This window comes from Bufo gargarizans, chromosome 2 (genome assembly GCF_014858855.1).
Source record: "Bufo gargarizans isolate SCDJY-AF-19 chromosome 2, ASM1485885v1, whole genome shotgun sequence".
Taxonomy (NCBI): domain Eukaryota; kingdom Metazoa; phylum Chordata; class Amphibia; order Anura; family Bufonidae; genus Bufo; species Bufo gargarizans.
The window spans coordinates 674,239,141-674,266,761 of NC_058081.1; the positions used below are offsets into that span (position 1 = coordinate 674,239,141).

General features: G+C 44.2%; 1 protein-coding gene across 1 annotated transcript in view; it reads left to right on the forward strand.

The window, feature by feature from the left end:
- Positions 1-835: 835 nt before the first annotated feature.
- The window catches only part of LOC122926284 (5-hydroxytryptamine receptor 3A-like), a gene marked incomplete at its 3' end in the record, with an annotated part of 28,254 nt that continues 1,468 nt past the window's right edge, over positions 836-27,621 (forward strand). Inside the window, exons 1-8 of the mRNA XM_044277658.1 lie at positions 836-887; positions 2,424-2,575; positions 15,627-15,671; positions 15,803-15,912; positions 17,281-17,450; positions 18,079-18,236; positions 18,410-18,614; positions 22,477-22,610. Of these exons, the coding sequence (XP_044133593.1) occupies positions 836-887; positions 2,424-2,575; positions 15,627-15,671; positions 15,803-15,912; positions 17,281-17,450; positions 18,079-18,236; positions 18,410-18,614; positions 22,477-22,610 (1,026 nt within the window). The remainder of the gene's footprint in view (positions 888-2,423; positions 2,576-15,626; positions 15,672-15,802; positions 15,913-17,280; positions 17,451-18,078; positions 18,237-18,409; positions 18,615-22,476; positions 22,611-27,621) is intronic.

Consider the following 27,621-nt stretch of genomic DNA (forward strand, 5'->3'; position numbering starts at 1 on the left):
TTGATTTCTATGGCTGACCTGCTACACTGAGGTCCTTAGTCGCACAGCTGTCACTCCCAAGATCGCTGTGTAGTCCTGGTCATCAAAGTAAAGAAAAGAGCTGAGCAAGCCTCCATGTGCTGCGGAAGTGGCCGCCCCTCCAGTATTGGGACCCTCATTTAATGGGCTGGAGTCATCGCTCTCATTTATAAATGCTCCATAGACTAAGGCCTCGTATTTTCTTTCCGTGTCCGTTCCGGTTTTTTTTTGCGGACGTTTGCGGAACCATTCATTTCAATGGGTCCAAAAAAAACTGAAGTTTCCGTATGTCCGTATTTCCGTTCAGCAAAAAAATAGAACATGTCCTATTATTCTCCGCATTACGGGCAAGGATAGGACCGTTCTATTAGGGGCCAGCTGTTCCATTCAGCAAAATACGGAATGCACACGGACGTCATATTTTTTGCGGACCTCAAAATACATACGGTCGTGTGCATGAGACCTTACAATGTTGTCACTAAGACCTCCACACACACACACCCCCCCCCAGCAAAAAAAAAAAAAGCCTTGAAGTGTTAATGTGAACAGACCACTAAACTGACGAAACACATGACTCTGTAATATGATCGCCATGACGTGGCTGTAACTACAGTAATACACAGAGGGAGGGGTCGGTCCTCTGCTTATAAAGGAGGAGCCATTCCATCAGGAGAACATAAAGGACACACACCTGCAGCAAGCACCACTGTAGGATGACGTGCAAGTGACGGGGAGGAGAGCAGCCTTGTGTAAATACCGACTTATGGTCATCAGGTACTAGGGATGAACTAGAAGTCTGGATCCTTCTCTGGAGGTAATGGCCACTATGGTGACTGTGCTCATCCTGCTTGTGCTCTTCCTATATACAGGTGAGTGCACCAGGGCTTTACAGATCAGCTTTTGGTATCATTTTGGAGTATATACAGTATACAGTAATTTTTTTTTTTTTAATGTTAGGAGGCATGGAGGGTCTTAGTTATGAGGAAAGATTAAAATAATCTAATTTATTTAGTCTTGAGAAGAGACGTTTAAGGGGGGACATGATTAACCTGTACAAATATATAGATGGTCCATACAAAAAATACGGCGAAAAGCTGTTCCATGTAAAATGCCCTCAAAAGACAAGGGGGCACTTCCTCCGACTGGAGAAGACAAAGTTCCGTCTCCAGAAGCGTCAAAGCCTCTTTACTGTAAGAACGGTGAATCTGTGGAATAGACTTCCTCAGGACGTGGTCACAGGAGGAACAGTGGACAGTTTCAAAAAGGGTTTAGATGAATTCTTAAACGTAAACAACATTAATGCTTATGAAAACGTGTAGAAATCTGAGTCTCACTTCCTTCTGGGATTCGTGTCCCCACCTATCCTTTGGTGGACTTATATCTTTTTTCAACCGTATTAACTGTGTAACTTCTCCTCCCGCTTCTTTTTCTATTTCTTATAGAGCCATTAGGGCACTTTTACTTCTTACGTTTTTCCCCCACTGTAATGAGTTGTAATACTCGTGTATGAATATATGCTGCCTATCATTACCTCTTTCTATATAGTTATATGCTGTGTATATTTATATAAGCACATATTGTATATGGATGTATAGAAAGAGGGGGGCATGACTTATATGTGTGTTCAGTAGATATAGTGACATATTTTCAGAAACACAGTATCCTCAGCTGCTGCAGAAGCTCTTTTTGAAGAGTTGGGTATAAAATACTAGGTAATAACTTGTTGGAACGGAGAAAGCGGGAGCAGCACATGTTGTCATTGGTTGACACACACATACAGTAGATATATATATATAGATCCAGAAAAAAGAGCGGCACTCCGGTAGACAAAAGCAAGTGAACCCTTTATTCACCCAGGTGGTGTAACGTTTCGGCTCTAAGCAAGGCTCATCCTGCTTGTGCTCTTCCCATATACAGGTGAGTGCACCACTTGTGTGATAAAACTGCTATACACAAGTGTATCTAAAACCTAGAAAACAACCATTGTTTTGCAAATTATGCTTCGTACCAGTCGTCTCAATAGGAAAAGAAAATTAGACTCTATGAATTTTAATACAGAAAACATTTGGCAGCTTGAATCATTAGCTGGAAAAAATGCATCTCTAGGTTCAGACTGTCAGGCTCTGCAGGAGCAAGGCTCATGCTTAGAGCCGAAACGTTACACCACCTGGGTGAATAAAGGGTTCACTTGCTTTTGTCTACCGAAGTGCCGCTCTTTTTTCTGGATCCGTTTATTGGGGTAAGAAGTCCATCCCCCTCGGACGTGCACCCGAACCTTTTCCCTCGAGCCAGTGCCGCCATTTTTCTTCAACTAAAAAAAAATAAATATATATATATATATATATATATATATATAGAATATTACAGTATATAAATGTTAATATTTTTTTTCATCCTTGAACCAGAGTCATATGACCTGAAATCCAATAAGTCAGCATTGGTGGAGCTCTCAGACTACCTTATGGATGGCTACCACAAAGGGGTAAGACCCGTGCAGAACTGGAGAAAAACCACCACTGTATTTATAGATGTGGCCATATATGCAATTCTTGGAGTGGTAAGTTGCATTTTTTATTTTATTTCCATGAGTTATTGTCATGCACTTACCAGTCCGCGCTCCCATAACGGCTAAGTGTTGTCATCTCCAGGCGGGTTGAGAACCTGGCCTCGTGATGGGGTTACACGATTAGCTCCAACGCTAGTGACCTGGCCTTGATAAATTCAGCGCCGGGTCATGAGGGACACAGAACCAAAAGGATTCTGTGCCAAAGCTCGATGTACAGGTAACAGTGTATTCAAACCAGGCTTCTGCTCCAGCGGACGTCATTTTTTAATGCCCGGCCACCGACGTAAATTTACTGTTTTGGGTTGCAAAACGGTTAACTTCCAAGCCTTCACAATTAGATTGGGCCACCAAGTGAGAAGAACATTGTTAGGCAGTGTTGATACACTTGAGTTGGACGGCACTCCTGAAAAAATCTTTTTTGCACGGTGCTCAGTGGTAATGTGAGATAATGAATATTAAAGGAGACCACGGCACTCGTTTTTTCGTATGTAAGAAAATTATTTTTATATTTTCATATTTTCATTTCATGATTTTCATTTCATTTCATGATATTATTCCAAAATGTCATTGCGCGCATCCCACAGCAGGCAACATGCAACACGGACAAAGGCCGTGATCAAGGTCCCATACAAGGACCGAAACGTTAAACGTTGGCCAAGTCTTTTGCATTCCTGGATGCTTTAAAACAATGAAATTTTGGAATAATATCATGAAATGAAATGAAAATCATGAAATGAAAATATGAAAATATAAAAATAATTTTCTTACATACGAAAAAACGAGTGCCGTGGTCTCCTTTAATATTCATTATTAGGCAGTGGCCTGGGTATACCTGATTTATAGCCATTTGTGACTAAATCATTCGGAACAAATCAAATTTCTTGGTGAACTTTGGTGAATCAGCAGAATAAAAATTTTCAAAACTTCGCTCACCTCTACCCAGCACCCCTCTCATCGAACAGGTGACTGTGACGAGGCCTCCTCACAGCCTACCAGGCATGGCGCCATACATTGTATAGTGGCTGTGCTTGGTATTGCAACTCAGGCCCTTTCACATGAATGGGGCTGACCTGCAACTAGACCATGTGATCAATGAACGCGGCTGCCGCACTCACCTAAGCCCCACAGCTTCTTCAAACAGCTGATCAGCGGGTGCTGGGAGTTGGACCCCCGTTGATCAGATCTTGATGACCTATCCTGAGGTTGGGTCACCAACCCCTTTAAGAGCAGTTACAAAGAGAGCCTCTAACACCAGAGGACATGTGCTGTTCTGCATTATCCAGATAATGATCAGGTTTCCCAGCAGGTTGGTAGAAGTCCCAGAAGGAGGACACTTTGTTATGAGCTTATTGTCAAAGAACCCTAGGGATGAAAACCCCCAATGTGTCAAAAAGGACATGCCATCATATGTAAAACCGTATATAACCTACATAGCGAAATCCCTGTGTAAAGAGAAGCCGCGCTCAGTCTTCAGAGTCAGGATATGTTAACTTCTTGATAAACGACTTGATAAAACTGCTATACACAAGTGTATCTAAAACCTAGAAAACAACCATTTGTTTTGCAAATTATGCTTCGTACCAGTCGTCTCAATAGGAAAAGAAAATTAGACTCTATGAATTTTAATACAGAAAACATTTGGCAGCTTGAATCATTAGCTGGAAAAAATGCATCTCTAGGTTCAGACTGTCAGGCTCTGCAGTTTCCACTTTACCTACTGAAATCGGCAAATATTCCGGCTAAATAGAGCTATCCTTAAAGGGATACGTACACCTGTGCACCTACCCGATTATATTGCTTCAGTGCATCTGTTGGATGCAGGTGCTGTTGCAGTCTTCATTTTGTTTAAAGCAAACAATATGAGAAAATATACAGAATACAATGTTACACTTGGTGTCTGTGCTCTAACACCCGGTGGTACCATGGTGGCCAATGCTACTACTAGTTAGGAGCGAATATATTGAAATTCTTGAAAATCAGACAGATGATTGGATTTGGGTCTGGATAAATTTGACAAAAATCAAAAATGCTCCAATTGCCCTGAAATGTTGTATATCACTCTCTGAGATCTCCTAGGACTGTATCCAGAGGCCCAGGAGGAGCAGATGGAGGATGGGAGCGGCAGTGGCTCTGGCAGTAGTTGTACTCACAAATCACAGTGACGATCCTCATACTGGCAGTCCCTAGGACCATGCAGTGACAGGAGGGCACACACTTTCTTCCATCAAGGCACTCCCTGGTATTTGGGCTCCCCTGGTGGTTGGGCGACCGTTGGTGTTAGGTATTGTTCTCGGTGCAAAGCAGGAGAGTAGCCGGACTGGCCAGCGAATGGTGGAGTCAAATATCAGGGTAGCAGGTGTAAATTCACCTGAATGGAGCTTAGCCCCGCCCAGGCCAGTGATACTAGTTGTGACATCACTGGGCCGGCAGTAAACAGTGAGAAGGCCTGCCAATCAGATGCTGATGATCTATTCAGAGGATAGATCATCAGTTTAAACAAACTGCAGAACCCCTTTAAAGTGCAGAATAGGAGTTGTAGTAACAAGGCACAGTTCCAAGTAGATCACAGTGTAATTCCTTGATATTAGCAATATATATAGATATCAGCAATGTTGGAGGTTGCAGTACTCCTTCTCTCTGTCTCTCTAAAGTCTCTCTGCAGAACTATAGAGGACAATGAGGTTCTTGTTACCTGCTTCTGCAGTTCCCAAGCTGAGGGGATGCAGATAAAAGATGGACAATTGGACAAACCATCTCAATGCATGGAAGGGTGCATTGCTAATATTCCCTCTCACAGCAGCAAAGTCTCTCAGCCATAAACGTGCACACTACCTTGCTGACTGACTCCCCTGCACGGCATTGTAGATTCTGGACCTTCTCATTCCCCTCTCTCACAAGCACTTTAATGGTAAAGTAGCTTCCTTGGTTGTACAAGTCTCAGAGATAAAGGTTCTGTGAGCTCAGACCTAGTTCTGAGGACCTTGCTCATGTAGGTCTTCACTGTTTCTCCGGCAGAACTCGTCTCTCTCTCTATCTCTCTGACTAACAAGGACATGGACTCAGGTTCATCTTCTGGCAACTTAAAAGGATGAGCCAAAGTGTTAACTTTTAATTGTTCATAAGATGCTATTAGGTACACAAATATAATAAAACACAACATTTAACCTAGCAATATAACATTACATTAATTAACCCTTTGCAGTGACCCTTTTCTGGTCTCCTGCATGTAGACAACTAATTTCAAGCTCCTTAATGTGCAAAGATGCATGTCCTAAGGAAAGATAACCATCTCGCTAGCGCCACCTTGTGGAAGTGAAAACCTACAAGTCAAAATCAGATTTATTTATTTTTAACAAGCCTTTGGATATTTGAATATCATTAGAGATGAAAAAACAAGCTATTGGGTATGACAAGATAAAATAGCTAAATATCCATCCGTAGACAGCTGTTTCAGGGTGCATACCCCTCATCTGTATGAAGTAGATTCTGGCTGGCTGAGTCTGATACCTTGGGTGCAGGGTGCTGGCTGTCCTTAAAGAGACCACCCCTGTATGGAGAGTTACTGGAAGGGTGCCACTTCCACAAGGTGGTGCTAGAAAGATGGTTCTCTTTTCTCAGGGGATCCAACGTTGCATATTGTTTTCCTATGGAGCATTGCCAATAAGTCTCCATGGTGTACTCCCAGTGAGTCTCCATACAGGACTGGTCTTTTTCAGGTCAGCCAGTACCCTGCCGAAGTTTTTTAATGGTGAGTCAGCATTAGCATTCTTAAAGTGCCAGTGACATATATAGCTATGAATAAATGCACGGTTCCAGGTGGTCACAAACATTCTCTTTAAAAGCAAACTGCACCATAGGATTTGTATGTTTTTTTTTTTTTGTATTTTTTTTAAATGTTCCAAAAACCTTTCACTTTTTAGCGGCAAATGGCTGCCGGTGTACATACACACGCACCTCCTCCGTTATCTTTTTTAACTTCTGATCTGAACAAATGGCTTACCACTCATCTCTAGCTCCTTCCTAAGCTTAGGAAACAACGCTGGTGCTCAAAATGTTTTTTATGAGAGGATTGACCCTCTTTAATACTTGGCTCTTTTACTTAGAACAGAAACAGAAATTAAGTACCCCCTGGTGGTCCGACAACTGCCTCCTGATAAACCTCTACTTAATGCACTGCCGAGACCAAACAAAACCACCCTCTACAAAATAGTTATTTCTATGTCCTCTTCACAAATGTAAGGCTGGGGGGTTACATGGACATCTTAGGTGTGCACTACGGAGTATCACAGTGTGGCAGGGAATCCATAGAAATTAATGGAGTCACAGTGTGTCTCTCAGGTTTGCTGTAACCCCTACCCCAGAATTGCAAAAGGATTGGACCCTGGTGGATTTTTTGCACTTCTGGGTCACAGATGCAGCAAACCCGCTCTATGACCCCATTCATTTCTATGGCTGCACTGCCACACTGCAACCCGTGGACTCCGTGTTGCCCTAGCCTAAGGGTACGACCTCACGGAGCTGTCGTGAGCCGTTCAGAGCATGGCTGCGGTCGAGAACCATGTGGCCAATTAGGGAAAAGCTATCTCATATTTAACTAATGAAGACAGCACTGTATAGGTCTGAATTCTTAATGTCCGTGTCGTTAAAGGTGCCGTGCAGCTATTAAAGAGGACCTTTCACTGCTCCTGACATTCCTGTTTTAATAGCTCCATGCATTCCCCATGTAATAACAATCCTGGAGCATCTATTCTTATGGCTCTGTGTTCTGCCATTACTTTATTATTTGTACTAGAAGTTATGGATGAATTGCTAGCAGTCTGCAGTAAGGGTACAGAGGGGAGGTAACCAGTTGGGGGTGTGTCCCTGCACAGACTGACTCTATCCAATCAGTGCTGCCATTTTCAGACTGTGCAGGTACACCCCCCAACTGGTTACCTCCCCTCTGTACCCTTACTGCAGACTGCTAGCAATTCATCCATAACTTCTAGTAGAAATAATAAAGGAATGGCAGAACACAGAGCCATAGGAATAGATGCTCCAGAATTGTTATTACACGGGGAATGCATGGAGCTATTAAAATAGGCCTGTCAGGAAAGGTGAAAGATCATCTTTAAGAATTCAGACTGGTTATACAAGGACATCTTCATTAGTTAAATATGAGGCATCTGGGGCCTATTTGAGGCGCATGGTTTTCTACCGCAGCCGACCTCATTCTGAACGGCTCACGACCTCCGTATGTGGTCTTACCCTAAGACTTGGCCAATTACCTCCCTTCTTTAAAAAAATAAAATAAATGTATTTTAAATAATTTTGTGAGGTTTTATTTCTATGACCTTTTTATTTGACTGATTAGTATTTTTTATTTTTTTCATACAAGGGAAAATATAAAATAAAAATGGTTACTTTCTGTTATGGTCATTTTGATAGAGGAGATATAATATAAGACTAGAAACTGTGGTGTGGGCTAGTGGGGGCATTATTTATGTTCTTTATTATTTAATTTTTAAAAGGGAACCTGACACCAGTGAAATGCAGAGTAATCTGTCTGCAGCATGTTATAGAGCAGGAGGAGCTGAGCAGATTGATATATAGTTTTATGGGAAACAATTTAGTATAACTTATAATTTATTCGTTTAAATTCCTGCTCATCCTGAGTTTTTAAGCCAAGGAGGCGGTCCTATCAGTGATTGACAGCTCTCTACATATACACAGTCATAGAGGGGAGGCTGTCAATCATTGATAGGACCTCTTCCTGGACTTCAAAGCCCAGAATAAGCAGGAATTTAACTTTATAAATTACTAGTTTTACTGAATATTTTTACATAAAATGATATATAAATCTGCTCGGCTCCTGACAGGCAGTGTGATTTCAGGGGTGGGGGGTGTTACTTGTCAGTATGGTGTCATTTTCACTACATCATGGTTTAGTTGGTGCGGGGCGAGCCAAGCGCTGTGTGACCTAGGAGTCCTGTCAATGATATGTACCAGCCAGTCCTTTCTATTAACCCACATTAATGCTATTAATAGGGAGAAAGCCGGCGGGGGGGGGGGGGGGGGGGGGGTGTATGCAACTCATGTGTTTCCTGATTTCTCCTAGAAGTGAATGGAGAGAGCTGTGCACATGTAAGATGAGACCCTTTAAGATGACTTTATGGTTTTTCTATGGGAGATAAAGCAGCAAGAAATATTATAACCACAGCAAACAATCTATGCTAGGTTAGTTTCATGACAATATTGCAGCCAACTTTACGCTGCTCTGAGATCAGCCTTCATCAGAGTCAGACCCACCTATGTATACCCTCTGGATAGCTGACATTCCTCTGAACTGACAGCCTCAACGTCAAAGTCACCACAGTCAAGTCTGAACACACATCAATGCAGAAAACAAAAACTTGGCTGATCACAGCATTGTGTTTTGGAAAACCTTAAAGGGCATCTGTCAGCAGATTTGTACCTATGACACCGGCTGACCTGTTACATGTGCGCTCGGCAGCTGAAGGCATCTGTGTTGGTCCCATGTTCATATGTGTCCGCATTGCTGAGAAAAATGGGATATATGCAAATGAGCCTATTAATATATGCAAATGAGCCTCTAGGAGCAATGTGCCCTCTGCACATTGATTGACAGTGCCAGGGAAAACATCATCACGCCTGCCTGGTCCTGTCAATTAAAGTGCAGAGGGAGCGGCAGTTGCAGAGAGAGCAGAGCCTCTAGGTGTAACGGCACTGCCCTTGTTGCTCCTAGAGGCTCATTTGCATATATTAAAACATCATTTTTCTCAGCAATGCGGGCACATACGAACATGGATTGGGACCATCAAAGATGCTTTCAGCTGTCAAGAGCACATGCAGCAGGTCAGTCAGTTTCATAGGTAGAAATCTGCTGACAGATGTCCTTTAAAGGGTGTTGCGGAGCTTCAAGGTATACCCTCAATATCTTCACTTTAAATCCCCTTGTAGCTGAAGAAACAGGTCAATATTCAAGAGACAATTTCCCCAGTGACTGGACGACACACAGTTTGGGAGTCAACTGACTTTACTAGGCATGCGCACCTGGTTTCAAACCTCCAACAGCCTCATTTACATACAATACATAGATTACTATGGTACAAGGAAAGGTGGGGTCAGACAATAGCAAGGGCTGATGGGAGGTTGAGGGGGGAGAGGTAGAGGTACAGACAAGAAAGACATTCGATAAGTGCCGATGTTTGCCACAATGCTCCCCCAGAACCAAGCCGGCATACACAGTCTGATCCCAACGGATCGGCTTGGGGATGTCCGGAGGAGAGCTCACAGATCACTTTTCAAGTTCAGTTTGTTTGGATAACCCGTCGGCGTTGCCATTTTGCTTCCCAGGGCGGTAGTGGATGGTAAAGTCAAAAGGCTGCAGCGCCAAACTCAAGCGCAGCAGCCTGGCATTGTCTCCTGACACCCTGTTCAGCCACACCAGCGGGTTGTGATCTGTGAATAAGGAAAAGGGTTGTCCATACAAATAGGGCTGCAGCTTTTTAAGGGCCCACCCCACGGCCAGGCATTCTTTTTCTATGGCGACGTAGCTTACTTCCCGGGGTAAAAGTTTTCTGCTTAAGTAAGCCACTGGATGCTCGCCGCCATCTTCTCCGACTTGGCTCAGTACTGCCCCCAATCCAAACATAGAAGCGTCTGTGTGGACAAGAAAGCGTTTAGTTGGATCAGGGGCGGCAAGTACAGGTGCATTCACAAGAGCCGTTTTTAGTTGCTGGAATGCCTGCTCACACTCTGGGGTCCAGACTACTATCTTAGGAAGATTCTTGCGGGTCAAATCGGTGAGGGGTTTGGCCAGGGTACTGTAGTTGGGTACAAATTTACGGTAGTATCCTGCGGTACCTAGGAATGCCAGTACTTGAGTTTTGGTCCGAGGGGTTGGCCATTTGGCTACAGCCTCTACCTTAGCCGGTTCAGGTTTTTGTTGGCCACTCCCTACCCGGTGTCCTAGTTAATCCTGCCTCCCTAATACGGTCTAGTACGGCTCCTATGTGGGTCAGGTGTTCAGTCCAGGAGTGGCTGAAGTTCGCTATATCATCTAGATAGGCGCAAGCGTACTCCTGGAACCCATCCAATAGCCGATCCACCATCCTCTGAAAAGTAGCCGGAGCGTTTTTCATCCCGAATGGCATGACCTTAAACTGGTACAGGCCAAACGGGGTACAAACGCTGACTTAGGGATGGCGTCTTCGGCTAGGGGAATCTGCCAATACCCCTTACAAAGATCTATTGTGGTGAGGTATTGGTCCCTGGCCATTTTGTCCAGGAGCTCGTCTATCCGGGGCATAGGGTAGGTATCGGATACGGTCTTATCATTAAGCCTCCGGTAGTCTACGCAGAAGCGGGTAGTCCCATCCCGCTTCGGCACCAGAACTACTGGGGAGGCCCAAGGGCTTTCAGAGTGCTCTATGACTCCTAGTTGTAGCATTTCTTCAATTTCCTTGCACATATTATCCTTTACAGATTCAGGTATGCGGTAAGGAGGTTGGCGGAGAGGGGTCTGCCCTGGTGTTTCTACTCTGTGGGTGGCTAACGGGGTGTACCCGGGGAGATTAGAAAAAGTGGTTCCTTTTTCCCTTATTAGACAATGAGCCTGCGCCCTTTCCTGGGGACTCAGCCGTTCACCTAACTGAACCTCTTCCAGGTCCTTTTTCTGGCCCTCTTTCTCTAGGAGGTCTGGGAGAGGTAAATTGTCAAAGTCCTCTGCGGCAGAGGCGCAAATAGCAGTCACCTCTTCTATGCGCTCGTAGTAGGGCTTCAGCATGTTCACATGGAGCATGCGTCTGCCCCCTGCTCCAGCGCACGGGCCGATCACATAGGTGGTATCACAGATTTGCTCCACCACCTTGTATGGGCCCTGCCAGGAGGCCTGCAGCTTGTCATTAGGGACTGGCCGTAGGATTAACACCTTCTGCCCGACCTGAAAGCTGCGGTCCCTGGCCCCCTTATCATACCATCTGCGCTGTCGTTGTTGGGCCGCTTGGAGGTTAGTACGTACCGCCTGGGTCAGAGCCTCCAAGTGTTCCCTAAACTCCAGCACGTATGGGGCAATAGGGGTACTATTCGTAGTTATCCCTCCCTCCCAGTGTTCTCTGATAAGGTCTAAGGGACCCCTCACTCTCCTCCCGAACAATAATTCAAAAGGGGAGAATCCCGTGGATTCTTGGGGTACTTCCCTATAGGCAAAGAGCAAGTGGGGCAAAAAATGTTCCCAGTCTTTTTGAGTGTCTATGAACGTGCGGATCATCTGTTTAAGTGTTCCGTTAAACCGTTCACAGAGCCCGTTGGACTGGGGGTGGTAGGCAGAGTTTAAGATCGGTTTCACCCCACACACTTTCCAGAGTTGGTGGGTGACCTCTGCAGTGAACTGGGTGCCCCTATCCAATATAATCTCCCGGGGAAATCCCATACGGGAGAATATTTGCATAAGGGCATCGTCTATAGTCTCTGCATGTACATTGGTCAACGCCACTGCCTCTGGGTATCTAGTGGCGTAGTCCACTACGGTCAAGATGTATTTCTTACCGGAGTGACTGGGTTTCGCTAGGGGTCCTATTATGTCTACGGCTACTCGACTGAAGGGTTCTTCAATTATGGGCAGGGATCTGAGTTTGGCTTTATAGCGATCCCCTCTCTTCCCTACCCTCTGGCAGGTATCGCACGTTTGACAGTATTGTCTAATATCCTTTGAGATACCTGGCCAGAAGAAGTTCTGCATCAGCCGATGTTTCGTTCGGCTGATTCCTAAATGTCCTGATAATGGTATATCGTGCGCGATGCGCAGCAACTCTTGTCTATACTTTCGGGGTACCACTAACTGCTTAGTGGGCACGGGTATGGACCCTGCTACTGCCTTCTCTGCATAGCGGTATATGAGACCTTTGTCCCAAGCATATCTCTCTCCCTCCAACCCTCCTTGGTCCTTGTTTATCCTATATTTATATACCTGCAGGGAGGGATCTAGGGCCACCTCACTGCCAAATTCCAGGGGGGCATCCCAGGGGAGAATAGGAGGGGTGTGTGGCATATTGTTTACCTGAGCCTCAGAGTGATCGGATGGAGCCGTGGTGTGTGCTTGCTGCCGGGTAACAACCGGGTAGGCCTCTTGGATAGTTGGTTGAGGGACAAAAGCAGAGGTGAGCTCCCCCAATTCGTTGCCCAAAATAACATCAGCGGGCAAATCCTGCATAATTCCCACCTCCACGTTTCCATGCCCTGCCCCCCAATTCAAATGCACCTTGGCAGTGGGAACTTTGTAAATTGCTCCCCCTGCCACCCGTACAGCTACACAGTCTCCAGTGAGGGTGTGCTTAGGCACCAAATGATTTTGGACCAGGGTTAACGTGGCCCCAGAGTCACGTAATCCTTGTATACTCTTCCCCTCCATGTGTACCACCTGGCGGTGCCCCTGACGGTTGTCTAAGGCGGCTTGTATGGGGTTTACCTCGTGTAGGATCCCCAGAGGCTCTTCTATTGAGGTGAGCTATTGTGGATGTTGGGAGCACAGATTCTCTTTGGCAGCAGTGTACTGCAGCCCGATTGGGGGGAGGAGGACCCTGGTGGTTCCAGTTCTGGCGAGGTCGGTTACGTGGGCAGTCTCTCTGGATGTGCCCCTGTTGGTTGCAGGTGTGGCAGCGGATCGGTGGTCGGGTATTGTACCTAGGAGGGTACTGGTTGTGGCTCGCGGCTGGTCGTGGGTGAGACAAGGTAGTCACTGCTGGCAGAGGGGTGGTAGATCCATACGTGGTCCGGTGTGGTGTGCGTTGGTCTCGTCTGGTGTCTTGGAACTCGTCAGCTAGCTTGGCTGCCTCTGGTAGGGTACGGGGTTTGCGATCTCGTACCCAATTTTGCAGTTCTGTGGTTAGTCCATTAAAAAACTGCTCCATTACTATTAACTGAAACATCTCTTCCATAGTGGTGACCCGTGTCGCTTCCATCCACCCCTTGGCCGCTCGTTGTAGTTGGTGTGCCCATTCAGTGTGTGAGTCTTTTGTTTGTTTCTTGATATCCCGGAATTTGAGTCGGTATGCCTCAGAGGTAATGGCATACTGTGCTAGGATGGCTTGTTTGACTTGATAATTCCTGATGTCTTTGTCTGGGATGGTTCGGTATGCCTCTGCGGCGCGGCCTGACAATCTACCTGCCAGCAGGGGTACTTGGTCGGCTGGGCTGATGTCGTGTAGCTGGCACAACCTTTCGAAATCCTGTAGGTATTCGTCAATATCACTTTCTCCTTCTGTGTAATTTTTAAAAGCTTGGTAGGGAATCTTAGCTTTTCCCTGGGTAGTGCTGGTGGGCGCTGGGGCTCCTTCCCCAACTCGCTGAATAGCGTTTTGCTTAGCTACAATGTACTCGTGTACATCTGCTATCAGTCTTTCTAGTGTCTCCACAGAGGGGGTGTTTGGGTAAAAAGCTAACCTGCTATTGAGCTCTCTTGTAAATTCTGTTGGCTCTGTCTCCTGTGGAGTTGCCGCAGTGGTCGCTCTGTCCCCCTCCATGAGTTCGGCCACAAGAGTAGCTTTGGTTTTGTTGCTGGATTTTCTTCCCCTTGCTTCCAATAGTTCCTTTAACGTAGTTTGTTTCAATGTTGCATAATTCGTCTCCATTCACCGTTCGTTCGAATGACTGCACATATTCTTGAACTCCGGTATATCCGAATGGCTGTTTCAACGAACTGCTGCTTTGCTGTGCGGTTTGAATCCCACCGCTGCCACCAATCGTTGCGGAGCTTCAAGGTATACCCTCAATATCTTCACTTTAAATCCCCTTTTAGCTGAAGAAACAGGTCAATATTCAAGAGACAATTTCCCCAGTGACTGGACGACACACAGTTTGGGAGTCAACTGACTTTACTAGGCATGCGCACCTGGTTTCAAACCTCCAACAGCCTCATTTACATACAATACATAGATTACTATGGTACAAGGACGGGGGGTCAGACAATAGCAAGGGCTGATGGGAGGTTGAGGGGGGAGGGGAAGAGGTACAGACAAGAAAGACATTCGATAAGTGCCGATGTTTGCCACAAAGGGGTTGTCCCATCTGGCTCTATTTACCACTATGGGAGTTCAGAAAATAACCGTGTGGAGCTATTTTTGGAAGTCCCAAAGCAATGAATGGAGAGTGGCTGTCTTGTGCAATACCCCACATAGGGTTTCTGCAATTGTTTGTTATATTTTGTCCTAATGTCATATTATGTGTTATATTCCATTCCTCCACTCTTGGTGGAAGAGGGCTGGTGAAGGGAGAGGAAGCACATGACAGTTCCTACTCCTAGGAACCATATCCAATTCTCCCGTGAGACCAACACTCCAGACAGATTTTCAGTATCAAGTACACTGCTTCCAGAAAGCATTAGTGTGACAAAACAGCAGAATGATCAGAGAAATTCTAGCTTTATAGACACTGCTGCAAGTGAGGGTCTATGGCTCAGACACCCACCACCCAAACCACCACCAGGCCAGACCAACTTCAAGCCAGTATCACACTCGACACCTATATCCACAAGTGCTATTAAAATTGCCACACAACCAGCCACACAACTCCTCATCTGGTGCGAGAAACTGCACTTTGTACTTAATACTGTTGGATGTGCCAAAATTTATATTTTGCACTATGTAAAGAGAGTTTACTTCTGATCTGATTCTTCAAACTACCTTTTCACTGCACCGAACCCCAGGGAGCAACACCGTGACACGACATCTCATCAGGGCCGATACCACTCCCATCCTCTGCATCGGCTCCTCGGGGGCTCGCTGCACTTGCTCCCCCTTCTCTTCAGAGACATGAGCAGGAGGTTCCTTACATGGGACCCTCACTTATCTGATATTTATAGCATATCCTATCCATATGCTGTAAATTACCCAGCTAGGAATACTCCTTCATAGTTTTCAGAGTGGAAATAAAATGAGCGGATACACAGCACAGATAGTATTTTGCTAGGACATTGAATACTTTGTGTCTCTTTGCTGTGTTACTATTTGTATAAATGTCTTTTCTTCTCTTCCTATGTTAACAGGATGAGAAAAACCAAATTGTGAAGAGCTATATCTGGTACAACCAGGTAATGTTCCAGATATTGTGTAGAAGGAACCCCCTCTTACAGCATTATAATAATAATAGTATAAATATCAAGTAGCTAATAAACTGAATTGCAGTGATGTCAGCATCTTGTTTGTATCTTATCTTATACAGTCATGGGTGGATGATTTTCTTAAGTGGGATCCGATCCAGTTTGACAACATCACTCACATCTACCTTCCCACACATTCAGTATGGCTTCCAGATATTATGATTGAAGAAATGTAAGTCTAAGGCAATAAATAATCAGTGTCTTTGGCTTCCACACACAGATAAGGGGGAAAAGAACCAAAATTGTACAAATAATGGTAAATAAAAATGAGCTGAAGACTAAATATATGAGTGCAGTGCCATCTCCTAAAGCTGAGCTACATAGATAGGGATTAGTGCATGGTTATTGGGGGTCGCAGTCTATAGAAAAACTCTACCTTCTGATCTATGATCCCTTCATATATGCTCTTATCTGATGACCATGAACCTTTAAAGGGGTATTCCAGTTATACAAAGTTATCCCCTATCCTGTGTATAACTATCAAATCAGTGGGGGGTCCTACCACTGGGACCTCCATCGATCACGAGAATGGGGACCCCATACCACATGCAGTCCCCCGAAATGGACAGAGCAGTCGCTTGCGGCTACCACCAGGGGGAGCTTAGCAGCTTACTGCATACTGTGTGATTATTGCATCTATATTTCACCTGAAGTGCCACCATTGCTTTTATATGGTCACTGATTACCTCTCTAACCTTTATAAATTGCTCGTTACTGCATTACCCAAAAAAAGAACCTGGAACAGTGCATCATACGATGTATGTAAATCTCGGAGTCGTAGACGTGGTGCACTCTTTAAACATAGCCATTATGGCTTGACCAATGTTCTCGAGGTCCTGAGGACACATCATCACAAGTCCATTCTAAATTCCGCACATGTGGCATTGTCCTCTGGTTCCCGGGCATGCTTAGTAAAACTGGGTGTACTTGCACTGGCTACACTGATGTACATATCCAGGAACTAGAAGATGTGTGTAAGATTTAGAATGGACTTGTAATCATTCTTCCCATCCTTAATCACTATGGGGGGACTAAAGCGACTGACGGGTTCACCTTAATGTATGCCGATGGCTGAAGGCAGACAGAATTTTATCTTTTAGGGTGTATTCACGTGTCCATTTTGCAGACCACAAACCACGGATCCACAAAACACGGGCAACGGCCATGTGCACCCTGTGCCGCAAAACATAGGACATGTCCTATTTTTGGGCTCATCTTGCGGATCGTGGACTCATTGAAGTCAATGTGTCCGCCCCATGATGCATGGTGCACATGGCCGGTATTTTGCAGATCCACAGTTTGCAGTCTGCAAAATGGACACAGCCGCATAAATGCACTCTTAATTTTATGTCTCTGCAGGAGATAAGTAGATACATATAAGAACACAGAGCTTTCATGTTGGTTTGGATTAATAAAACAAAATGGTTTTCAAAAATGGACATGAACATGAGGAGTCCGTACAATCTGAGTCCCATTGTCTATACTATAGAAATATTCAGCACACATTGACAATTGACTGATCGTTGTTCTCTGTCTCCAGAGTGGGCGCTAGGGAGTCTACAGACGCACCGTACGCCTTTGTGAATAACAATGGCAGAGTTTTCAAGAACAACCCCATACACATAATGACTTCCTGCAGTCTTGACATCTACTATTTCCCCTTTGATATTCTGAACTGTTCCCTCTCGTTCAGAAGCTGGCTTCATTCAAGTAAGATTATCAGAATTTTCTTACAAAATATGTTCACCCAAATGTATTAGAGAGAGTCTGTCAGCAGTTTTGACCCTACTTAACTGTTGAAAGCTATAGACAGGGGCTGGGAGAGCAGGACAAACATTTAGTGGAGCTTTTATTAACAGGAGTAGTATGAATATGAAGTATTATTCTGCCAGATTCTGCCCCTGCAAGTGCACTGAAGGCGGAGCTTCACTGTAAGTGCACTTAATTTAAGTGCTCTGTACTTTGAGTGACAGCTGTTCTGCTCTGGTTGGATTCTACAGCTGTCACTCAGAACCAAGGGGTGAGGTAGTGAAGTAGCCCAATGCAGAGTGCACTTCCCAGTGAAGCTCTGTCTCCCAGACAATTGCAGGAGCAGAATCTGTCAGAATAAAAGTTTATATTCACACCACTACTGATAATAAAAGCTCCATAAAATGAATGTTTGTACTGCTCTATCCAATCCCTACCTAGTGCTGTCAGAAGTTTAGCATGGTCTAAACTGTTCAAAGACTCCCTCTAATAACAGGTCACCACAACAGGTGAATCTACCCATAAATCCAAATCACGCTACATGATCTGAATCTGAGATGGTTCATACCTCTTTAACTATATTTTTCAGCTCAGGAAATAAACATTTCTTTTTGGAGAACACCAAAGGACATGCAATTAGTCAAAGAATCTTCTGAGAATGAGGGAGAATGGGATATAGTAAGCGTGGTGCCCTGTTACCAAGAAACCACCGACCATAGCCTTAAGTTTGGTCTAATTACATTCTACGTAAGTGTCCACTGTTCATTCTTCTTCTTCTTGATAACTCAGATTATTGGAAGTTTGAATACAAAGTCATTGTCAGCCTCTGTAATAGTAGAACCTAGATCATTTTCATATTGTATAAATCACATTATATCTGGCTGCTTGCATGTTATCTTTCCTACATTTGTTTACCAAAGGTTGGTATCAGGAGAAGACCTCTCTTCTACATTGTGAATCTGATTCTCCCCAGCATTCTCCTCATGATCATGGATATTATTGGCTTCTATATTCCACCAGAGAGTGGAGAGAGGATATCATTCAAGATCACTCTTCTTTTGGGCTACTCTGTCTTCCTCATCATTGTATCTGATACATTACCTGCAACCGGAGCTCCACTAATAGGTGAGACCACAGCAGCACACTGTACAGAGAAATGTATTGGCCACCAAACTGGTATTATACTGGAATGAAGGGGCTTACCACTGCCAACATTTATGACCGATCTACAGGTGAAAAATTTCTAATTGATGGGGTTCTGAATGCAGTGTGAATAAAGAGGTACTGTTTACGAGTGACCACCTCTCTATTCAGTTCTATGGGAATGATGGACATAGCCAAGTGCTTTCCAACACAAGGGAATGGAGAAGCAGCTCACACATGGAACTTGGAGACCATCGTTCTCATAACCAATGGGATCTTTGTATCACAATATTACGTTATAGTTACTAGATTTCTAGGGAAGGCTCATTGCTCATCGGCAGTTATTCTGATCACCAGTTTTGGAAATTAGAAGTTTTTTTTCTCCTGAGTTGAGGAACACTGGCTTCCACCTCATGTGGTGTTTGCCTTCCTCTGGATCAACATTGCAGGATAATAAGCTGAATTATAAGAATGTATTCAATTCTTGCTTTTTGTATGCTTAGGAGCCATGTGGGCCGTCCTAATCACTGATGGACAGCTAACTTGCTAGGCTTAGTTGTGCTGGGTTAGCTGTCAATCACTGAATAGGACCGCCCCTATGACTCAGAAGCATAGAAAGGGCAGAGGTCATATATATAAATCTACTCAGCTCTTCCTGCTCTATAACACGCTGCCTGCAGATTACACTGCATTTCCATGTGGACAGGTTCCCTTTAAGACCTGGCCACTTTACAACACATTTAGGTAGTAACAGGAAAACTCTTAGTTGCCCACAGCAACCAATCAGAGCTCAGCTTTCAGAGACCTTTAATGGGGCATGGAAAGTCTAATAAAAATACAAAATTAATTAAGAAAGTATATAAAAAAAAACTTTGATTAGGACATTAGGGACATCTTATTAAAATTTTACACAAAGGTTTAGTTACTCTTTAAAATAAATCTAGCAGAACAATTGGAGCAAGGAATAGGGAGATCTCTAGATCCATGTGAGGTACAGGGCTGGTTATTACTTTGTTAGAAAGAGATTGTCATGAACCAGATTATGTTTGATTTTCATTTTTTGTTATTCATGGGATTTCCAATTTAGGAAATAAAACTGACCTCTGACTGAGACATATTGACTGAGCACCACGGAAATGTGTAGAGGGCTATTCCGCTTGTAGCACTTTATCCCCAATCCACAGTATAGGGGATAACTATTAGATTAGTGGGGATCCTACCACTGGAACCCCAACTGATCACAAGAAAGGGGACCCTGTAGCCTACCGGGCCCCCGAAATGAACAGAGTGGTAGGTTGAGTATGCACACTGCCGCACTATTAATCTCTATGTTGTACTCTGCTATCTCTGGAGCTCCCACAGAGATGCATGGAGCAGCAGGGCCGGCAGTGCACATGCTGAACCGAATACTCCATTAATTTTAGATGGTCTCATGGGGCATCTAATACTTTACCCCTATCTAGTGGATAGCGAATAACTTGCTATCCCTGGAATACTCTTTTATACGCGGTGGTTTCACGTGACAGTAAAACTTGTGTAACACACACGTACATTTCAGTTGTTGTTTGTGATGTATCCATGTAATTGCATTTAACTTCCACAAAACACATTCCTCTGTGTTGATGCGTCATTCCTCCATTTTTCGGCTTCAGATATTGAACAATGAGACAATAAAATTATGCATGAAATTAAGTTGTCTGGAAGAATAAAACTGATGAGCAGCAAAATATATCAATATCTTTCTGGGAATAAAGCAATCAAAACGCAATGAGGGAAACAAGAATAAATAATGAGGGAAACAGAATATTGTTAAATATAAGGACATTGTTTTTTTATGCAGAAACACATAAAGTAGACAGATAAGTAACGGGAGAAGAAATTACAAAAAAACTTGGAAAATGTACCCATGTGTGGAGATATCAAGATAGCAGCCATGACACCTGTTAAAGGGGTTATCTGAGTTTTTTTTTAAATCTCATCGCTCAGTGATGTGTATTACAAGTATTGCCTTATCATGATTAGCATTACCCCACCAGGCGAGCAGGGACGGACTGGCCATACACCCTACTGGAAAATTTCCCAGTGGCCCGATGCCCAGGGGCCACCTGAGCCTTTCCCACTGCGGCTGGCTGGGGACACAATGATCTGATACTCTCAGTGTTGATGCGGAGAGCTTCAGGTACTTATGTACCTGGCCGGTGGCCACAGGTGTCCTACTGAGTTCAACTGTATCGCCAGCTTCAAGATTTAATATTAAATGCTGCATTTGTGAATTGAAACCAATGGCTCCCTGCTGTTCACCTTCATAAGCCACTATATCAGGCAATGTACAAATGGTACAGGGACACAGGCTTCTCAGGCCACAGGCTGGAAGAGGCCTGTGGCCTACACTAGTGATGGTGACTTGGCTATAGGGAACATTACTAGTGGAAGTCTAGCCAGTATGCTGCAGGTAGGGCTGGCTCATTGCTGTGGCCCACATCTCACCTCCTAAGCCCACTGCTCCATATATTATTGGTGATAATTGGGGAAGGAGGACAGAACATGACAGTTCCTGGGGAGGAATTTTGTGATGCACTGTAGAACTTGGTTCTGCTGAATTGGTATTGCCGACCATGCCTATTTGTGTTGTCTTGCTTTCTGTCAATTTGAACCCGTTGACAACATGGGGGCCACATTTAGCTTTTTATTTCCAGGGCCACATTAAATTCCCAGTCCATCCCTGCAGGTGAGCGCTGGACTCCCTGGTCTTATTTGGTTGTAGGCACTTCCAGGTTCTCATACCGTACACTGGGCATGTAATCCTAGCCCGGTTTCAACCCACAATGTACCTGGGTTGCGCCTGCACAGTCAGGGACCTTGGGTGCGCAGTCGGGGACTGAGGATGTGAGAATGAAGGATTGGTCATGTCAAACGTCAACATGCCTGACCCGTTATTCACCCAACATCATCTGTCCAGGGAGAGTCAGGAAGCCCCCATACACATGAGATAGTTGGGTGGTCCTGGAATCAGCAAATACTGCAGACATTCCTTTCATGTGTATTGGCTGTAAAAGGAACCTGTCACCATGATAATCTACAAGCAGCAGGGTATAGAGCAGGAGGAGCTGAGCAGACTGATATATATATATATATATATATATATATATATATTTGTTGAGAAATATTTAGTAAAACCTGCAAATTATTAATTCATTTCTGCCATTTTAATGCCAAGGAGCCATGTGGGTGGTCCTATCAGTGACTGACAGCTAACTCTGCATGACTAAGCATATAGGGAAGGCTGTCAATCACAGAGTAGGACCGCCCCCATGACTCCTAAGCATAAAAAGAGCAAAGGTTTAAATGATTCAATTGTACGTTTTACTGAATCCTTTCAAAGAAAACCACCTATCAGTCTTCTCAGCTCCTCCGGCTTCGGCTGCCCGCAGATTATGCAGCATTTTCATGGTGACAGGTTCCCTTTAACTCTAGTTAGCAAATTATAATTTTGTTGAGGTACAAGCAAAATACAAGCTAGACTTCACACCCTTAGGTTAGAACAATGGGGGAGATTTAGCAAAACTGGTGTAAAGTAGAACTGGCTTAATTGCCCATAGCAACCAATCAGATTCCACCTTGTATTTTTCACAGCTCCTTTGGAAAATGAAAGGTGGAATCTGATTGGTTGTTTTGGGCAATTACACCAGTTCTACTTTACACCAGTTTTGATAAATCTTCCCCTATGTATTTTCAGTACAAATATAGGCCAAATATGAACATGACTGGTGGCTCTAGATATGATGCTCTGTTCCTCCTGTTGACCTTGGTGTGAAGTGACTATGACATTGCCCTTTCTTTCCAGGTATATACTTTGCTTTGTGCATGCTTCTGCTTTTGATAAGTCTAACACAAAGCATCTTGATCGTCCGATCGTTTCATCAGCGCAATCTCAGGCCAGAGGTTCCCAAGTGGTTAAGAACATTAGTCCTGGAGAAGATGACACTTTTTATCTCCATAAAGGGTCTAGGACGACCTGATGTATCTGGTCCCGGAACCTGTTTTCATAATGAAGATGCCAGCAGTGGTGAGTGTTAGAAAAGGAAGTGTAGCAACGTTAGGCTAAGGCCCTTATGCACCCGGCCGTATTATTGGTCCGTCTCCAATCCGCATATTTTGTGGCCCACACATGGACCCATTCATTTCTTTAATTTCCGCATCGTGTGGACGGGACGCCAATTATAGAAGCTGTCCTGTACTTGTCCTTCATGTGGAGAAGAATAGGCTTTTGCTGGATAGACAGGATAGGATATTACTGGTTTTAGTAAGTGACTTTTTTGTCACTTTTTTAGGCGCAAACAATGCCAGAGCCAGATGGTACACGTTGGAGGACCGCAAAACAGATACGGTCATAGGCGGGAGGCCTTATACTGGAAAGAGAGTGCGGATGCTATGCTGCCCAGTGAGCGATGGGCACCTTCTACCTACCTTACTCTCCTATGTGGGTGCTTTTTCCCATAGACCTCCATTTTAATTGATTTTTTTTACTGCCTTTCAAAAAAGAAATCTGTGATTTGTGTTGGTATTTTTAATGCCATTTTTGCATGGCGTTATTATTATTCACCAATGTTTTTTTCCTATACAGCTTGGCAGAGGAAGTGACATTACAGGGCGGCACATGCGGTATTTTCCTATAAAAAGATAATAGGCATGCAAAAAATGCCATTAAAAAACACCAGGTGCTAAAACAAACTATATGGGCAAAAACATCTAAAACAAAAAAAAGGCTTCAAAAAACACTGATCAAAGCAAAACTTTGCTTTTGGTCGGTTTCACCCACAGGTTTTTTTTTTAGTAAGTGACTTTTTTGTTGCTATTTTTAGGAGCAAACAAACAATGCCAGCGCCATAGTACATGCTTGCCAATAGAAATCATAAAACGCTGTACATACAGTGTGATGATTGCAGTAGTGTTTTAAAGGGTATGTGTCATCAGAAAATGACTTTAAATCAAGTTTTTTATTTTAGAATTTGTCAGACTGCTGTTCTGAACAGATTACTTTTCAGCAGTCATTGCATTATCATCTCAGGCAGGATTACAATGGAAGATAAAACCATTATAGATAGCACAGGATCCACCATTCACTATAGGTGATATCACAGCTTGTCTGCTCCCTCCTGTCCTCGGTACAGGTCATAGATCATGCCTAGAAAACTCGCCCATAGAAGTCACTGAATCCCCTCCAGACCATTGTGACTATCACCCACGGTGACCATTCTCAAATATATCTCTGAATGCTGTTAACAACAAGAGCAAGATGGTGGCCCTCATAGTCATTGTTCAGGAAATAGACTTTAAAAAAATCTACAATCAGAAAATAAAAACAGACTAGAAAAAAGTCAGTCACTATCTGGGTCAATTGACAAAAATATTCTAGAAAGAAATTATTGATAGAAATATTATATAGACTTCTTTATAGGAAAAAAGTCTGATAAAAATGCAAGTGAAGCATGTGACTAAACAACGCCACCCCAAAAAACACTTGAATTGCTTTTACCTTACATGCATGCCTATAGCTTAGAGGTCAGCAAAATAATTAAAGGGGTTGTCTCATAGTTAAAGGGGATCTCAGACATTAGGGGCATATCGCTAGGATATGTCCCCAGTGTCTGATAGGTGTGGGTCTTTAGAATGGAGCCTACACAGCATTGTAACGGTACCTTTGTCTTTGTATTTAGACTTGCACCAGCAGGAAAAACTAAGTTTAATTCATATGCAAATGAGCACTCGCAAGTGCCCAGGGGCGGCGTTCAGTGTGTAGGTACCCAGGCTGCTCTGCCTTCTTTTCACTTGCACCTTTTTGATTGCTTGGTCTTGCACTTTTGATGTATAGTGACAAAAAATAGTTTGTTTTAACACAGTTTTTATTTTATTTTTTCTACGGCGTTCGGGTGAGGGGGTAGATTATGTGATTTTTTCATAGAGCCGGTCGTTACGGATGCGGCAATACCCAATATGTCTAGTTTTCTTTTTTTTCTATTTTTTTTTTACTATTTTATGTGTTTTATTTTGGGAAATGTATTTATTTATTTTTTAACTTGAAACTTTTTTTTATTATGAAAAACACTTTTTAACTTTTTTTTTACTTTTTATTTTTGTCCCACTCTGGGACTTCAACTTCTGGGGTCTGATCCCCTCTCCAATGCATTACAATTAGGGATGAGCGAACCCGAACTGTATAGTTCGGGTTCATACCGGATTTTGGGGTGTCCGTGACACAGACCCGAACCCGAACATTTTCGTAAAAGTCCGGGTTCGGGTTCGGTGTTCGGCGCTTTTTGAAAGGCTGCAAAGCAGCCAATCAACAAGCGCCATACTACTTGCCCCAAGAGGCCATCACAGCCATGCCTACTATTGGCATGGCTGTGATTGGCCAGTGCAGCATGTGACTGTCACGGCCATGGCTATGACCGTGACTCTTCATCCGCATGCGATTGTCAGCGGTTTGGTTTTGTTGTCAATCACAGGCGAGGGCAGTGGTATTTGCCTCACCTGTGGTTGCCGCTGACAACGCTATGTATGTGGCAGCTTTCCTGCTGTGCATGCGGTTGCACCTAGCAACCTCTATGTTAGGTGTGTGTGTATTGTGTTTACGGTGTTGTTTGTCTGTGTGCACTCTGTCTAGTGTGTTGTGTGCACTGACACTTTTCCTGCACTGTGGTTGCCCGTGGCAACGTTTGGTTGTCTGTACATGTGGTGGCAGTGTCCCGGCCTCCGGGCTATCTCCCAGGACACGGTTGCCACCCATGTCGTTGCCAGCGGCAACAACCACAGTGTGTTGGTACTGTTGGACACTTTTCCTTTAAGTGGTGTTTCCCTTCTCTGGTGCTGGAAGGGTTAACTCCCTTCCCAGTGTGTGTGTGTGAGGCACTGGGTGTGTCTGACCCTTGGGTGTGGCCTCTTAGGCCTATAAAGCCTCTCACTTTACCATGGCTCAGTAGGTTGCTTCAGTCATGCTTTGCTGTAGCAGCCTCCTGTGATTTCCTCCTTCTTGTAAGGGCCACCCTTCCGGTCATAGGTTCAAGTTTGTGTGATGTTCAGTTTATGTTTTCCTTTACTATTCTGTGCAGCTATGGATCTGGGTTCCTGTGTGTGGATGTGTGTGTGCTGAGTTATATTTGTATTGTTTGTGGACTCTAGCTAGTCTGCACACGGACCCAGTCAGCAAGGCTGTGGCAGGTGGCTGGAACTAGTGCAGCACCTGCCATATCCATAGGCCTGTTGATGTTCCCTTCTTCATGCTGCTTGGCCAGTGAGACTCCTGCTCCTCCGTGTCTAGGAGGAGTGGGTTGTCTTACTCTGTTCTCTAGTTCAGGGCCGACTTGAGGGCTTGTAGGGACTATAAGGTTCCAGCGTATGAGCCCTCCTACCATCAAGGTCGGCTCATACTGACAGGAGACAGGGTCAGCCTTAGGGACGCAATAGGAGGTGACCTGCTCCCTATTCTGTGGTCCTGGCCAAGTAGCGACTGGACATCCATCGGCATCGCACGGCTGAGGATTTCCCCCATCCTCAGCCGTGACAGTGACCCAGCCTCTATTTAAGCTGGAGTCACGTAGCGCCGCACGTCACTCTGCTCTGATCAGTGTAGGGAGAGGATGCAGCTGCTGCTGTTAGGGCGAGATTAGGCAGGGATTTACTCAGCAAAAACACTTAATGAAGTGATCGATCTACAGCTGTGAATCATTCAACCTCTGCTATTTAATTGCTCACTGTTTTTAGGCTGCCCAGAGCGTTTTTCTGTCACTTTTTTCTGGGGTGATCGGTGGCCATTTTGTGTCTTGTGGTGCACCAGCACAAGCTGCCACCAAGTCCATTTAACCATCAATAGTGTGGTTTTTTTTTTGTTGCTATATCCTATATCAGGTGCTTGGCTGTGCTTGCTATTTTATTGAGGGGTGAAATACAATTGCCAAAATAGCAGTACCCTAATTCTAGTGTTTCAGCTGTGGCTAGCCAATTGTAATACTGTCTGCTGTCTGGCAAAGGATATTATTTTGTTCTGGGTTGAAATACAATTCCCAACTTAGCAATTCCCTAAATCAGTGGTTTCTGCTGTATCAGGCCGTTTAAATCTATCCATAAAAGGGTATATTACATTGAAGGTGCTGATAGGGTTATCCTCAATAACTTCACACGCTACCGTGCATTTACAAGTCTAATTCTGTCCGTAAACGTATACCTGTCATCCAGCGCCTAAATAATAGGCCTACAATTTATATTCAGCTAAATCTGTGGTTATTGCTGTGGCTGGTCAATTCATTTAGTGTCCGCCAAAGAACAGTTTTTGTTCTGGGTTGAAATACAATTCCCAACTTAGCAATTCCCTAAATCAGTGGTTTCTTCTGTATCAGGCCAAGTTTAAATCTATCCATAAAAGGGTATATTACATTAAAGGTGCAGATAGGGTCATCCTCAATAACTTCACACGCTACCGTGCATTTCCAAGTCTAATTCTGTCCGTAAAAAGGATACCTGTCATCCAGGGGCTAAATACTAGGCCTACAATTTATATTCAGCTAAATCTGTCGTTACTGCTGTGCCTGTATTAGTGTAATACGGTACCTAAATAGATAGCCAGATAGTGTTAGGTGCCTATAAAAAAAGGCCTGAATTTGAATTCAATACATTGGGCCAAATAATTTTTTTCTTATTGTGGTGAAAACATCTAGTAAGGGACGCGGACATGGTCGTGGTGGTGTTAGTGGACCCTCTGGTGTTGGGAGAGGACGTGGCCGTTCTGCCACAGCCACACGTCCTAGTGAACCAACTACCTCAGGTCCCAGTAGACGCCAGAATTTACAGCGATATTTGGTGGGGCCCAATGCCGTTCTAAGGAAGGTAAGGCCTGAGCAGGTACAGGCATTAGTCAATTCGGTGGCCGACAGTGGATCCAGCATGTTCACATTATCTCCCACCCAGTCTTCTGCAGAAAGCGCACAGATGGCGC